Source organism: Octodon degus, unplaced genomic scaffold (assembly GCF_000260255.1).
Source record: "Octodon degus isolate 3935 unplaced genomic scaffold, OctDeg1.0 scaffold00058, whole genome shotgun sequence".
NCBI classification, from domain to species: Eukaryota; Metazoa; Chordata; class Mammalia; order Rodentia; family Octodontidae; genus Octodon; species Octodon degus.
The window spans coordinates 1,916,767-1,933,285 of record NW_004524634.1 but is presented as its reverse complement, the minus strand read 5'-3'; the positions used below and the strand labels follow the sequence as shown (position 1 = coordinate 1,933,285).

General features: G+C 46.5%; 1 protein-coding gene across 1 annotated transcript in view; it reads left to right on the top strand.

Annotated features, from left to right (window-relative positions):
• Positions 1–16,519, top strand: part of Add2 (adducin 2) — a 44,590-nt gene extending 28,071 nt beyond the window's left edge. Inside the window, exons 10-15 of the mRNA XM_004634056.3 lie at positions 2,022–2,279; positions 3,079–3,198; positions 4,102–4,191; positions 6,049–6,196; positions 7,409–7,534; positions 14,931–16,519. Coding sequence (XP_004634113.1) covers positions 2,022–2,279; positions 3,079–3,198; positions 4,102–4,191; positions 6,049–6,196; positions 7,409–7,534; positions 14,931–15,238 — 1,050 coding nt within the window. The 3' untranslated portion in view covers positions 15,239–16,519. The remainder of the gene's footprint in view (positions 1–2,021; positions 2,280–3,078; positions 3,199–4,101; positions 4,192–6,048; positions 6,197–7,408; positions 7,535–14,930) is intronic.

Genomic DNA, 16,519 nt, shown 5'->3' with positions numbered 1-16,519 from the left:
CACACACACACACACACACACATACACACACACACACACAAAATCAGTCTTTGCATCTTAGCATTAATTTATTGGAAAATATATGGGGTTTGGGAGGTATAGCTTCATGGTACAGCACCTGTCTAGCATGTGTGATGTGTGAGGCTCTGGGTTTGACCCCAAGAACTGCAAATAACAATAGTGATAATGAAGAAATTAATCCTACCTACAAGTATAGCAAAGTCATACATTAAGTAGGGCTCATCAAAAGAAAATTATAAAACTCTACCCACAAGCATCAGAGAAAACTTAAAATCAATGAAGAGTTGTAATTTATCATTGGTTAGAAAACCTCCACGAGGTAAAGAAGTCATGGCTCTGCAAATAAGTCTATAAACTGAATGTAACCCTCTCAAAAATGAGGGAAGGTACAAAGATTTAACAAAAACATACTTCCAACATGAGCTAGGAGTGGCTAGGAAAATGCTACAAGAAGGACCTAAGCAGGAATTTCTAGTTCTCCCCCATGCTAAAGTGTGATAAAATGTTAGTAATGGAATGATAAGTGAATCCCTACGGTGGCTTAGAGAGTCCAGAAATAGACCCAAAATATATAAGAAGTTACAGAGGCTAGGAAGGCCCTTTACAAATCAGTGAGGGAAAATATAAACCTCTAGCCATTTGGGAAAGAAAACTAAGGCAAATTACTCCCTCATTCCTTCCAACAACATCAAAGTCTGAGTTTTCCAAAATTTTAACATGAAAAATAAGTTCACTGAGATATTTTAAAAACTTTGATTTATATTTGCAGTACGCTTTTATTGGGAAAGACTTTGCTAAGCATGGCGAGATAGTTAGAAATCCTGATGATAAATATTGCCAAATGCAATTATATTAAAAATTCAAGTTAGGCCTGGTGCTGCATGCCTGGAATCCCAGTGACTTGGGAAGCTGAAACAGGAGGATTATAAATTCAAGGGCAGCCTTCAAAAGTGAATGAGAACCTGCCTCAAAATAAAAAATGAAAATAAAAAGGGTTAGAGATATAGCTCAATACAAAGGCCCCAAGTTGGCCTGCTAGTAACACACACACACACACACACACACACACACACACACACACACTTGCATTTCTGCAAACCATTCCTCCACTATAAACAAAGCTAAAAGACAAAGTATAGAGGTAAATATTTGCAACATTAACCAACAGCTGAAGATTAATAGTCTCACTGTGAAAAGAGACTATCAATGTGAAAAAGATAAACATCTCAAAAGAGAACTGTATACGTACATACACAGAGAAAACTGGAAAGTTTTCATGGTTGTCTCTGGGGGGTGAGTTTTTATATAAAGTTCATTCTTTTCTTTTATGTTTTTCTCTATCATTTAATTTGTATACATGGATCTGTATTTTCTTTACAATCAGAACAATATCTTCCTGCCATTTTAATTTAACATGAAAAATGAGGAAGAATTGGATATTGTCTGGGCAGATGCTTCCTGGGTGTGTGTTCTTGCACTCAGCAGCTGTCAGCTCTGCCTTTGTATGTGTACATGGTCTTTCTTAAGAGACCAGGAGGTTCTTGAGTCAGCTCTCAGGATTCCAGCAAGGAAATAGGGACACTTTTAACAGTCTTACAACCCAGGCCACGTCATGTCCAATGAAGCCATTATCCTGTTAAGCCAGCAACTCTGCCTGGACAGACATCAGTATTTTGAAAGCTCCTCTGGAGATTTCAGTGTGCAGCAAGGATAGAGAACCACTGAGCCAGAAGCAATTTGGGCCTCTGTGCAGATAAGGAGCCTGTCTGTGTTCACAAGGTTCTGAACACAGGGATTCTCTCAGTCCTGGTCAGTGAATATGTTGGAGACTGGTAGAAAGGACAGTTCTGAAACATACCAAAGAACAGCAAGGCAGATTGTCCAGTGGAGATTTAAAATGAAGACTTTGACTAGAAGGGGGCAAAGTGTGTGTTTGTGAGTGTGTGCATCTATACATCTTTTTCTTCCACTATTCATGGTTCTATTTTTCTCCATCTTAGGGCTACAGAACAGGCTACACATACCGCCACCCCTTTGTCCAAGAGAAAACCAAACACAAAAGTGAGGTGGAGATCCCAGCCACGGTCACAGCCTTTGTGTTTGAGGAGGATGGTGCCCCAGTGCCTGCCTTGCGGCAGCATGCTCAGAAGCAACAGAAAGAGAAGACCCGTTGGCTGAACACACCCAATACCTACCTGAGGGTCAATGTGGCGGATGAAGTCCAGAGGAGCATGGGAAGCCCCCGGCCCAAGACCACAGTAAGGGGGAACGCAGGCCAGCCCTGGGAGGAAAGGAAAGCTGCGCAGGTGGGAGAGCAGCTTTGCAAGGGGAAGAAAGCCGACCTTCCCTGCACATAGTTCTGTGCACTTAGGGCTCCATTTCAGGACCTTGGAAGCAGCTGCTTGGGTCCTCTTTCTTGCAGCTCTGCTCTGAGTTGTTAGGGCTGAGGGCAGGCTTCTCCAGAGGGCAGCCAGATGAGTCCACTCCCAGCAGCACAAGACCCAAGAGCAGTTGGGTTTTTGCTTCTTGCTTTCATGTCCTGAGAGGGCTTCTGGGAAATTCCAGGGATGGACATCCAACATTTGGACGCTAGGTCTAATGAAACCCAGGAGATGGGAGGTGGTGTCACTTGTATTAAGTTACCTTCTCTCGGTTTTCTCCCTCTTCCTTTCTATGTACATATAGACCCACAGTTTGATTTTTCATTAACATAAAAGCACACAGAATAGCTCTGCATGAAACATGAGACTTAAAACTCAAATCCAGTTACCTGACATTGAAAGTCCCATGGTTATATTTCTAAGATGCTTATCAAGGGTCTGAGCACTGCTCTGCTCTGCCATGTTCTTTACAGTTTGAAGGCCTTTGTGGCAGTTGGGTCATCTGTCAGCCATCTCTACTCTGGGAGACTTTAATGAGGCCCAAGAAGAGAGAATATCTATGAACAGCCTAGTTGACCTTCCACGTAGGCTGGTGGACCCAGATTTCAATGGGTGGACCCCTAATGAGGACTGTGGTTTTATTCCTTTGCCTCACCCACTGACCTTGCATTTATAGTGGATGAAGGCTGATGAGGTAGAAAAATCCAGCAGTGGCATGCCAATCCGGATCGAAAACCCAAACCAATTTGTGCCTCTCTACACTGACCCTCAAGAAGTGTTGGACATGAGGAACAAGGTGAGGTGGTGGCTGCCTGTCTCTCTCTTCTTCACAAGGGGCTCTCAGGTCCTGCAGATGTGGCCTGAGTCTCCAGTAGTCACAGGAGAAAGATGCAGCTACTTATGGGCAGGTTTATGGCATACTCTTCTCAGACACTGTGCTAAGGGCTGTACCTATGCCATCCTAGATAACAGTCGATATGCCATCCATTAAATGAGTTATTATAGAGAAAAAAATGAGTTATTATAAATTTTATACAATTTTCCTTTTGGCTTATTTTTAAGACCTTCTGTCTATATCTCTGGACTTATGTCTGACAGTTCACCCACTTATACCCTAATGTTACCTTAAAATCAGACTTGTAGCAGAATACCCCAGTAGGTTGATAGCTCCCAGAACAGTATGCAATGCTCATTGCAGATTTTGGGGTTACTACATCCCAACCTCCTCTCAGGATTTATTTATTTTTTTTCAAAATTTTATTGATAAACAGCAATGAGACAGTTTCAAATCAAATCGGAAGTACAGTTTCAACAAATAACACACTGCATATATTCTTCTTAGTCCTCTCAGGATTTAGATGTAAGAGATGTGAGTGGTCCCACTAATATATATTTAAAGCAAATTTCTCAGGGCCTTTTTGGGAATATTAAAATATGAGACCCTCCCTCAAGGGTCTCATGGGCCTTTTCCCTCATATGGCTCCTCAGAGTTCATGGAAATCTAGTGTTTCACATGAGCAATGAATTCACTCTGGACCAGGCATGGGGACTATCTAGGAGCAGACAGATTGTGTTAGAATAGTAAAGGGCCCTGGGGGGCCATTAACCACCACAATTGCAGGACACACTGGACCTCGGTGTGCTCCCTGGCAAACTCCACACACTGATGTCAAGCCCTGCCTTTCCATTTTCCACACAGATTCGAGAACAAAACCGACAAGACGTGAAGTCAGCAGGGCCTCAGTCCCAGCTCCTGGCAAGTGTCATCGCTGAGAAGAGCCGAAGCCCGGTACAGCAGAGGCCTCCCCTTGCTGGATGGGAAGCGTGTTTGCCTTCTGGGTCTTCTCAGCAGGACCCCTGATGCGAAGCCCACCCTCCCCTGTGATCGTGGGCATTGGTGCTCTTGCTGCAAAGTGGAGGCCCACCTCACAGGGAAGCTTGAGGTTCTGGGAGGACAGTGTCTTATCATTCTCTGTGGGCACCAGGCAGGAGGCTGCAACCCAGCCTGCCTACAGGGTTGCTGCTGGCCAGCTCCCTGCCTTCCACCATGGACTCTACTTGGCCCCCTATTAGTACCTCGCAGAGAGCAGGGGGCTCCCAGGTCCCACATGTTTCTGACTCTTGAATATAGCATCATCAGCCAGAGCTTTGGGAAGATGCTGTTGACCCACAGAGAAGGGAGTGTAGATAGGCAGAGGGGGTCTCCTACATATTGGGAAGGGCACTTAGCTGCCTACACAAACCCGCTTAGAGTTAGATAGCAGAAAGCCATTGCTTTTGTGTATGAGATAGATGGTGTTTTGTCTAGTGCTTAGCAATAAGAGTGAAGTTCAGAATCCTGGCTTGAGTTAAAATCATCTCTGCTCATGACAAGGGAGCAATGGGCATGTGTGGGATTTTCCTTAACAGTAAGGAGTGAAAAACTATGGGAAATGTTACTCTCCATGAGCAAATCAAGGTGATATGGCAGTTTTAGATCAGGCTGCAGCCAATAAAGTAGGGTCTGCTGGCAGGAGAAGGGCGAGCATCATATCTGCATATCTACCTCCCACCCACCCAACTCAAGCCAGACAGGGTCACTGATGTGCCAAAGAGTCAAGGGTAGACATAGCCCATGACTCTAGGGGAGGTACACAGTCAGTACAGTGAGCAAAACTGTCAAGACTCAACTCTTCTATTTATACCTGGTGCTCTCCTGGGAGTCCTTTTTGGGACCTTTTGGATTCTCCTTGGCTCCACAATGCCTCATAATAGGCTGACTGCTGCCTCCCTTTTGTAAAGAGATGGTGGGCCTGTCCTCAGAAGACCTGGCCACTCCAGATTGCCCTTCTCTTGGCTTCCCTTTCCTTTGCTTCCCCTCTGCTTCAGGCCACTGCATTTTCAAAGGCTCTGATAAGGATACTCAACTAAGGAAAAGGGTTGTGGAGCTTGAATTTGAGTGTCTATTCTGGGCTAGAAGTGTCAGAGAGTTCCTAAAACTTACACAAAATCCAACTGGCAGTGTTCCAAGGCCAAGGGCCCCACAGAGGTGGTGAAATGGAGTGATTTTGTCACAGTCCCCATAGAGACCCACATTACAGGCGGGCTGAAGATCTGAGATTCAGGACCTTGACCCCTTTTAATTTATGATGGAGTGTAAAATGACTGCTTGGACTGAGAATGCTGAAGCTGCTGTGTTTTGCAGATGACTTATGCTGTGTGCTGTGGTTTGCGCTGCTGTTGGGGACAGGGTGGGGGGTAGTGGTGGGAGTGGCTGGCTTGAAGCTTGCTCGAGCCAAAGCTATGCTTGCTGGGCTTTGGCTGACTGACTTTGGGCCACCAACTGTATTTGCATTAGTACCAGATTGGAGTATCCATAGAGGGATTGCAATAAAGGTGCGTCTTCCTTCTGCTTGGGAGCATCCTTTGATTTTATTTCAGGGGCAAAGGGTAGATCCCTGTATTCATCCAAACAGTTGCAAATTCTGAGTCTGGGCATGAGGTAGCCATGGGGCAGAATGAACGATCCCTGCCCCTAGGGCCTGAGCCGTTTCCAAGGAGCTGCATGCCTCGCTATCCCTAACAAGACTGCTGGCAGCCACCTGAGTCTGAAAGGAAGCTCAGGCCCCGGCCCATCTGCGACACACACTCTGTGGTTAACTTTCAGTCTACAGAGAGCCAGCTGATGTCCAAGGGTGATGTGGATACCAAAGACGATTCAGAGGAGACGGTACCCAACCCCTTCAGCCAACTCACTGACCAGGAGCTGGAGGAGTACAAGAAAGAGGTGGAGAGGAAGAAACTAGAGCTGGATGGTAAATAACTCAGGGGCATCATGGCTTCAGAGTTTGCCAGGGTTGAGGGCAAGTACAGGACTCCCCAACAAGGATCTTCCTACCCCATCATTAAATAATGTCCCTATTAGCAGAACACTGCTAATCACAATAATGCCCTTCATTGCTCTCCGCTGAACAGGTCCACAGTGCCTTCATGACATCATTTGATGCTTTCATCTAATTATAAAATATTTAACATTTGTAAAGTGCTTAGAATGTTTATAAATATGGCTGTAAGAGAAATGTTAGCTATAACAAGGTAGTCATAATCATAAATATTGCTAATGATCTATCAGATCTGATGTAAACTTTTACCCTGGAGTCAGACCTTTGTCCATGAGCTGGACCTTTATCTCCCTTTCTCCTTTACATCAGAGAGTTCAGTCCAGCCCTTCCCCATGTTGATTCCCAAATGTCCAAATCATCACTTCTATTCCCTGGTCCATGCTTCTGTCCCTTCCTAGGACTGTTTTCTGTCTCAGCTAGCCTGTTCCAAAGTCACCAGCACTGCAGGCTCCATCTCAAATCCCCCTCCAACTAAGAAAGTCTCTGTCACCTTCCCCAACCCACCCCACCTGAGCCATCCCTCTTTGTTTCAAGAGCAGCTGGGGTGTGAGACACGTAATTGAGCTTTCAGCTGTGCCCACTCGGATAAGCTCTCTCAGGGCAGGCTTTCCCTCCTTCACCTTTCCATGCCCAGGGTCAGCCACCTTCCTGGCTTTCATGATGTTCTGATGTGCCATTTGGAAAAATAGAAGAGATGGTGCTTTTTATCTCTAGGAATTGTTTGGACAAGAAACTGTAAATTAACTAAGATAATAAATTAGGTACATTCAAACAAATCTGTGGCAGTTAGGGGGATTCAGTGGTTGTTTGGGGCCCCACTCTGACCCACTGATGCATGTATCTTGCTGACCCTCTTCCCAGCCAGGCTGTATGTGGCCACTCTTACTGCCATCTTGCCACCCAAACTCCCTCTGCCCCCATGGGTGTGCTTCAATATAGGAAACAACACTATTTAGTTCTCCCACTTGCCTCCCCAAGGAAGTAGCAGAAATGAAAAAAGAGAGCTCAGCAGGAGCAGCTAGCCACCGCCAGAAGGTCCACTGTCAGCCTGCAGCAATGAGAACCAAATTGAAAACCTCAAGTTTTTCACGCTCACTCTCTTTGCCCATCTTGATGCATTTCCAGGAGAGAAGGATGCCGCTGCAGAAGAGCCTGGCTCCCCTGCAAAGTCTGTGCCTGCTTCTCCAGCACAGAGTCCAGTGAAGACAGAGGCAAAGAGCCCCGTGGTCTCTCCTTCCAAGTCGACTGAGGGTGAGTGGAGCTGGGCGTGCTGGACGGGAGGGAGGAGCATCCACAGGCTGGAAAGATGAGGAGCCCAGGGCAGGTACCCACCTTTCGGCACATGTTATTTCTACCCCCCCCCCAACTTCCCTTCTGCTATTTCTAGGAAACCTGAACAGTTTTCAGTTTGTTTCATTCAGGAGCTATGACAATAGACCTTGCACCTTACACCCTGCTAAGCAATAAGCAAGCCAAGGCCTGAGCCTCCCCACCCCCAGCCTCCTCTCCTCCAGCCAAGACCCACTTGAGGACCTTGTTAAACTGAAGATTCTGATCCTTCAGGCCTGGGCTGGGTTCTGAAGCTCTGCATTTCCCAGAGGGAGGCTGATGTCCTTCTCAACCCCAACAGCACACTGGAGTCACCAGAGGAGCTTTAAAAGCCCTGATGCCTGGGTCTCACCCCCAGCCTTCCTGAGTTAAGTGGAAGGACAGCAGCCTGAAGTTAAGATCTCTCCAGCAGTCTCAAGTGTAGACCAGGTTGAGAACAGCTGTATCAGCTGTATCAGACACTAATTTAGAGACCTGAGGCCTAGGCTCAACTGAATTGTCAATTTTAGAATATCAAAGAACCTTTATATCTCAGTTTTCTTGTGTGCGAAATGGAGTTACTAATATTCTTCCCTTTTAAGGTTCTTCTATATATATGGGGGGCAATTGCACTTTGCAAGAATAAAAGTAAGACTTAAATGTAAGATCTAATTATGATTAAGAACATACACATGGTGGACAGTGATACACCTACACAGTAGTCCCTAGCCACTTAGCTAATGAAAGTGCCTTTAATGAGCTCCCAAATCACTCCAGGACATGCACACTCCTCTCCCGGCTCCCTGAGAGGTCCCAGTAGAGAGGGCTGCACTGCCACCAGAAAGCAGCTCATTGGTGGTCTCCCACAGTCCTCTCTCTCTTGGGTAGAATGGCCACATAGGCAGGTTCAGGTGGATCTTCGCCTTGTGCTCCCTCCATATGCCAGCTGCTGCCAGCTGCCATTGGCAGAGGAAACCCGTCTGCTTGAGGCTGCAGCCGCAAGTGGATGTGTAGTAACCATTTGTGTTCATGTGTCTCATCGTGGTGTTGTGTTGTCAACCTGTCTCCACAATGTCTTCCTTTCTCTTCCCATGTGTGCCTTCATCAAAGGAGTTTCCTCCGATTCTGAATACTTGTCTCTGTAGTAAGTATAGAGAGGTTATTTCCCACTCCAACACTTGCAATGGGGGAGGGAGGAGTTTTTCAAAGAATGTATTTCTCCCAGCTTTTTCTTTTGTGACTCACAATCCCATCTTCAGAAAGTTTCCTGGATGTAAAATTCATGACCAGTTTCACCTGCACCATGCATGGGCAAGGCTTTCTTGTGAGAGGTATAGGGCAGACATGCACAAACACACACCTGCACCCAGGGGACACACATCTAGAAGCATCAACTCCTACAGCCAGTAGGACAGTGCTATCTCCATCCCTATTCCTAATGCATAGGTGCCTTGAAGGTACCCATGATCCCTCCGAGGACTGCAGGCCAGAGTCTACATGCTCTTTGGGATCAGATGTTACATAAGGGAGCACAGAGGCTCTGGCCTTAGGACATGTGTACTAGCTGCAGGAAGGAAATCTGGGGCTGGAGAGGAGGCTCATGGGAGTAGAACAAAGGTGACCATTTATCATAAGCTCCTAGGAGGGACAGAGAGCAGGAAGAGTATGGGATGGATAGGATGACTGTTTACCCTGATATGCCCTTGTACCTGCTGTAGCAGGAGTCTTCATTTCTTCGAGTCCAAGTCCATGCTCTGGAGGAGCGTACTGTGGTTGCAGTTCTAGAACAATCATGATCCTCCCTGAAGATGCTTCTTACACTGCAGACTGCACAGGGAAGTGTGGCTGTCATGGAGCAGAACCTGCATGATGAGGGTCTGAGCTGCAGCTGTGCAGAGTGGCCAGTGTGAGGTGGGGCCGGGTGACAGCCAGCTCCCTGGGGTCAGCAGGGCTCGCACACAGGGCAGCATTTGCACTCTCATTCTTAGCTGACCCATCAGATCAGTGCTAGCTTTATTTCAACCCTCGATCACTTTGCTCTCAAATCCTCTTATGCTGACTTACCCTAGTTTATTCACTCTTTATCTGTGTCCCTGACTCCCACCCCATCAGACTCTCTGAAAGTGACTTTTTCCCCTGTATTTTAGGGAAGGGTCTACAGGGTGTTCAGGGTCTCACTACTAGATTGGACTCGTAGTGATTCTGGAGGAGACATTTTAAAATCCCCTTCCTTTACATCAATCCATCTGGCCACCTCTGCCCTCTTCTGTTTGACTAGTGCCTGGCTGACTCCTGTCCCTGCTAGCTCCATCTGCCAGTGACTCTCCAGGGTTCCTGGCTGAACTTGCAAACGAATAGACCTATATTTGACAAGAGATGATCAGCTGCATTCCTAAATAATTTAGTTATCATGAATAAGCCACTTAACGCTGCAGAAGGAAGGACTCACACACTCTTGCTCTTTGTAATTCACAGCACAATTGTCACAATAAAATGAACTAAGGAATTAAAAAGCACTTTGCAAAGCTTTACATAAGCTTTAGTTGCTCTGTACCATGTTCTCTGAACTGTGAGAACTAATACACCACTTGATGTTTTAAACTTCTAAGTTTTATGTGGTCTGTTTGCAGCACTAGATAGCTATTCAACCATGATGTGTAATAAGAACTAGTTTTATTTTGTGCTTTAGAGAAGGGTCTACAGGGTGTTTAGGGTCTCACTACTAGATTGGACTCATAGTGATCTGCCTGTTTGCAGCCTCCCAAGAGCTGGGATTACAGGTGCATGTCATCATGCCCAGTCTCAATTGCTGTCTCAGTGAGCCCTGGGGGCGGGGCCAGTACAGCAGGCCCAGGCTGGCCAGATGGCAAGTGCAGGGACTGGGGTTTGATTCCTGGTGTGCTGTGCCAGCCCTGCCCCCATGGTGTGCTGAGCTGGTGACTGATACTGGGTGTGGTGGCATGCACCTGTAATCCACTTGGGAGGCTGAAAACAGAATCACTATAAGTCTGATCTGTGTAGTGAGACCCTGTAGACCCTGTACTAAATATATTAAAAACAAACAAACAAACAAACAAACTAGTTTTATAGAAACTAGTTCTGTGAATTAACCAGAGCTGACTGGGTTTAGCTCGGTGGTTCTTTTGCTCCATGTGAGGAGTCAGTTGGGACTGAGTCAGCCAGGAACTCGACTGTTTGGGACTTCCAAGGTGGCACACTTACATGTGTAGTATCTTGGTAAGGCACCAGAAGGCTAGCTGAGCTTGGGCTTGTCTGGGACACTTGAGTGACTTTAGATCCCTTTCTCTCTGGTCTCGGGGCCTCTCCATGTGACCTTTCCACATTTCCATTGGGGATAGTTGGGCTCTATACATCATGCTGTAGGAAGCAGAGGCCGCTTGACCTTAAGTCTTTGGTCGGAGACTGGCTCTACAGCACTTCTGTATTCTAGGGCTTTTGTGAACCTCAGGGCCAGCCTGGGCACACTGTGTGTGGAGAGATCACACGAGCATGTGAATACCTGGAGCTATGGCTCACAGGTTCCATATCTGCACATGGCTATTCCACACACAGAAAATTTGTGCACTCAGGAGAACTGTACATCCCAACTATGATAAGTAGGTGCGAGTTACAGAGTAACTCTACACCTGATTACACAAAGTTCTGCTTTCTTTCCCATCCACTTTCTTTGCTGTCTCCTTCCTTGGGGAAGCGAGGTCAATGTGAAGAGAAGCTTGTCATTCTGAATCCATATTTCTCAATGTGTGGCCAGTAGTGACTTTGTATTAGAATTATCTGAGGACTTATTTAAAATATGAATTTCCTCGCTCTGTGTTTCAAATATCTATTGTGAAGGTGACACTTGGACCCTACCTTTTCCCTAGCTCCTTGGGTGATTCTTTCAGACAAGTTTTTGAGTATCTCAACCAAGACAGAAACCTTACTGAAAAGCTGTCTGCATGGTGACTATTAGTAACTTGTTCAGCATTGAGCCAGTTCTGTTTGCTGGTCTTCCTTTCTCCTGAAGAAGTACCTTGAGTACTTTTGACCATTGCTACCTGGCCACCCTTTCCTGTGGCAGCATAAGCCATCAATTTTTTTCCCAAAGCCTTTCATGAACATTTTTCTTGCATTCTCTATGCAATACTATCAGTTTCTTCTCAGCAGGAAAGTGAAAACAGTGTATGGCAGTCACCAATTCTCCATTTGGAACATAGATTGTGAGCAGTCTGCTTGACCTCAAATTCAGAAGCAGGTCAGCAAATTCTGCCTGCAGGCCCTCTGGCATCTCCCTTGCTGCACATACAGAGTCTCTCTAAGTCGTGGGGCTGGCGCTGTGGTCCTATATTTGACCTGAGATGATGGCAGACAGGACGGAAAGGCAGTCCTGGTCCTGCAGTTGAGCCAGGTCTGTAGGTCTCCCTATGTCCTCACCCCAGTGCATGGACATAGAAAAGCAAGCTCTGGAGAAGAGGTGAGGCATCTGTACTGGTTGACATATTGTGTCAACTTGAAAAATTTAAAAGTTTAATAAAGTGGTTCAGCAGAGAGCCAAGATTCTTATATATAAACATCGTCATCCTGTGTAAGAGGAAGGCATGGACATTGTATGAGTTCTCTACCCCCAGCCCCAAGATAGCGTGTTTATAGTATAAGGAGGAGAGAGAGGCTGGCTAGAAGCCATAGCTGCTGCCCTTCCCTTTGCTCTTCACTGTTTTCTGCTGCCATAAACTAGTGCCCCCTGCCCTATGCCACTGTGCCGGAGAGCCAGCCGAGTATGGACTAAAACCTCCACAAACTGTGAGCTAAATAAACCTTTCCTTTCTTAATTTTGGGTGTCAGGTATTTTGTCCCAGCAACAAATAAAAAATACCTAGGACCTCGTTCTATGCTGAGTCTTCATCTGGCCTTGCTTGGCAAAAGACTCAAGCATGTTGTCACTGAACTGAGTGATGATTGTCAGAAAAGTAAAAGACAGAGTTACCATCTGGAGTGGTGTATAGAGATGGTAAATAGGGTCTTTAAAAATAAATGGCACATGTATGTGTAAAAATGAATGCCTGAGTAGGACATGCAGAAGGGCAGGTTGCTGTCAAGTGCCAGGGGAGGCTGCACTGATAAAGAGTAGCTTGAGCCAGACTTAAGGGACACATACACTTGGACTGGCAGACAAGAGTGCAATGGGCTCTTCCAGGTTGATCTCTCGGAATCTGGGGGACACACTGCTGATTTATTAGGGTTCTTCAGAGAGACAGAACCAATCAGGCATACAGAGAGATATAAAAGGCTACTCATTAGGGCATTGCCTCACGTGGTTATAGAGCCTGAGAAGCCCCACACCGGTGTCTGCAAGCTGATGATCCAGGGCACCGGCGGTATAATTCACTGTCAGTCTGAAGGCCTAACATAGCTCCAGAGTATGAGGGCAGGAGGCTCCTCACTTCCAGCAGCACAGAAAGTGACACTTGAACAGAGAGCTAGAACCTCTTATTTCTTTTCTTTTCCTTTCTTTTTTCTTTTTTTTTTTTTTGCGGAACTGGGGATTAAACTCAGGCCCTTGCGCTTGCCAGGGAAGTGCTTATTCTACTGAGCCATCCACCCCGCCCCCCTCTTATGTCTTATCCACAATTCAAATTGGGGAGCTAGGAGGCATGTCCCACCATCATCTCGGAGAGATGGTACCAAGCCTCAAGCTTGAGAAACATACCCTAGTGTGTTGGCCAAGGACACGCCTGTGGTAAGGGCCTGGACTGAAGGGGCAGGCAGATGGGACATAGAAAAGTGCCCAGCAAGGAGAACGTGAGGACTAGGAGAGTCTGTATAGGAGACAAAGGACAGCACCCAGGCTGTTTACACGGAAGGCTACAGTTCAGCTTAGAAGGCTCAGGCTAAATGACCAGGAAAGCTGAAGTGATGGTACTGGTCAGATAATATAAATCACACATTCAGCCATTCACGGGTTCCATATTTTCTGAGTACCTCCTAGGAGGGACTAGTTACACAGAGGAGTAGACTCTTCTTCACTTCAGTTTACAGATACAAGGAAGAGATAGGCATTGACATTTTTTGATAGTTTTACAGTTGCTATCATGGGAGTTTATGTAACGGAGGCAGAAATGACAGAGTAGTCAATTCTGTCTGCCTCTGGGAATGGGTCCAGGAGCACTGCCAGGTAGCCGCATGGGAGCGCCTGGCAGAGGTGAGGTGACTGGGGTGAGGGTGGCTGGGGTCAGGACCCTGGGAAGATTCACAGCTATGCAGGACATGGGCTGGGCAGGGGAAGAATGGGAGCCAGGGGCCAGAGTCTCAGGTGCCAAGAGGGAGATCATCTTCAGCAAAGGACTGACAGAGGACCATAGTTGAAGTTATTAATACCTCATAAGGAGATCTTGCCCAGGTAGTTCAGCCAGCCCATTGTAACTGTCCTAAGTTTAACCATCTCCTGCTCATCCTCCAAGTCGCCTTATATTTCCCTTGTCCTCCCCTGCTCAAACCATAGGCTCCTCCTAAAATTTATTGCTTGACCCTATTTCTGTAACACTGGCTCAGCTTCTCCCATTTTCTATGGTTTTACAGTTTTCCCTCTTTCCTCTTCACCTAAGTACTTCAAAGCTTTCAGGGAAGCAGGGTGTGTTGAAGGCAGGAAAGGAAGAAGGGTGGACAGAGGGTTTAGTTTCTAGGGTCTGACCAGCTCTCATTTTGAAAATGATGCCTGTGGCAAAGTCCAGGTACAATAAAGAATGGGCCCATCCTCTTGGTAGACCCTCCTATCATGGAAACAAGGGGGTCCACACCACTCAGGGAATTTCACTCTCCCTCTGGGAAGACACACTCCATAGTTTCCTAAGTTCCTCACTAGTGGAGGAAATGAAATCAATATGGAGGTAATAAAATCAAGTAACTTACATGTTTTTATAGGTGAAGCTGAACTACTTAGGACAGCTCCTAGATGCTTTCTCTGTGGTCTACATGACATCTTCCCCAATAGCCCCTCTGCTCTTTTGTGTTTCCTTATTCTGTGCCTTGAAATACTCTGGACTCAGTTCCTGCTGGACTCCTACTGAGTTCTGATGTAAATGTGTAGACGAAAGCGCAGAGCTACTGCCCTGCCGAGCACATATTCCCCAGGGAGGGATAGGTGGAAAGGGACACTGGGTTTGGATAAAGCCAATCTGTCCATCCCCTTGACACCTCAGACCTGCCCATTTCAACCCACTCCTCCCATTGCTCTATAAAACTGACTAGACTTCCCTAGAAGTTGTTCTGTAGGCCCAAGGCATGCACTCTCACTCTGACCTGAGTAAAATTTTATGGATGATGTCTTTTGATTTTGTTCTAGAAGATACTAAGAAGACAGAACCAAGCAAAGCCACCACAGAGCCTGAACCAGCCCAGCCGGAAGGGGTGGTGGTCAATGGGAAGGAGGAAGAGCAGTCGGCAGAGGAAATCCTTAGCAGAGGCTTGAGCCAGATGACCACCAATGCTGACACAGATGTTGATACCACCAAGGACAAAACTGAGTCAGTCACCAGCGGCCCCATGTCCCCAGAGGGCTCACCTTCCAAGTCTCCCTCAAAGAAGAAAAAGAAATTCCGAACCCCTTCCTTCCTGAAAAAGAGCAAAAAGAAAGAGAAAGTGGAGTCCTGATTTGTGGTACCCGTGGACTCCCAGCAGCATCCTCTCCTTCCTCCCTCCCCTTTTTCCCAACTCTGTCCCTGGCAGCACAGGGCCAAGGAGGGAAACAATAGGAACCTGGATTACATTCAGAGGGGGAGCTTAGCGATCACTCAACCAATCCCTCATTTTACAGTTACCCCAGAGAAATCAGGTGACTTGCCCAAGGCCACACAGATAGCGGCAGAGCCTGCACTGGAATTCAGGCCTCTGGACTCCCAGTCTAGTGCTCTTTCCATGTTACAACACTGCCTCACTGTGGCAACCTTCATTAGGATGTTGCCTGCCAGTCTGAGCCCAGGGCGAGAAGGTCAGTAATGAACCATGAGCTCTCATCAGCTCAGATTAAATCAGACAGGTTGAGGCTTCCCCTGAGTGAGGTCCATCTCTTCCAGGAATCCCATCATCTATGATGGAGCTATCTCCACGTTAAGAAATCTCACTTCTCCTTTCCACTTTTGGTCCCTGTCCTGTGCTCAAAGTAACCAGATCAATTGACCTACCCCCCATGATATAGAAGTTAATGTTTACTCCCAAGGCTGATGGCTTAGCTTATACTTCCCCAAACACTAACCTTGAGCTTTCTTCATGGAACCTCTTAAATGATGGGTGGAAGAGTTGTAAGAGATGCCTGATGTGAGGGTGACCCATGTAAGTCAATGGCTAGGGATGGTTTAATTAACTTAAGCCAGGAATTGGAATGTTTGTATCGTGCATCTCAAGTGCTTCAAAACTAAAACCAAATTTAGCGTAAGAAATGTTGTCTCATGCTCAGGGCGGAAATTTTGGGAAATTTAAACCCTCTGTTGGCTTTGAGTTGTACAAGGAGGATCAAAATAGCACAGGAAATGCTTTGCTTTTCTAGCTTTGCATGATATACAGCAACGCAGCTGTGCCTGCCTCACTCTTGTCCAGCAGTCAGGTATCCCCTGAGCTTTGCTCAAATCCAGGAGCATCTGCTTGCAGACCAGAACTGGCATCTTACTCTTGGTACCTTCACCTTGGCTCCTTTGGGGTTCCAACTCTGAGTCACTCTGGATCCAACAGAGGAGAATCAGAATGAGTTTTCGGGATTGATCCTCTTGGACCAATGCTCAGAGAAACGCTTGGGTGTCCCCAGCCATGTCATTATCTGTCCATTCTGGACTTGGTGATGCCATACCTATTGTTTGAACTGCCAATGCTTTCCTTTTCATATTTTTCCATGGGACATTGATAAATGAGCATTGTTGGCTCACAGACAATTGATTCTCT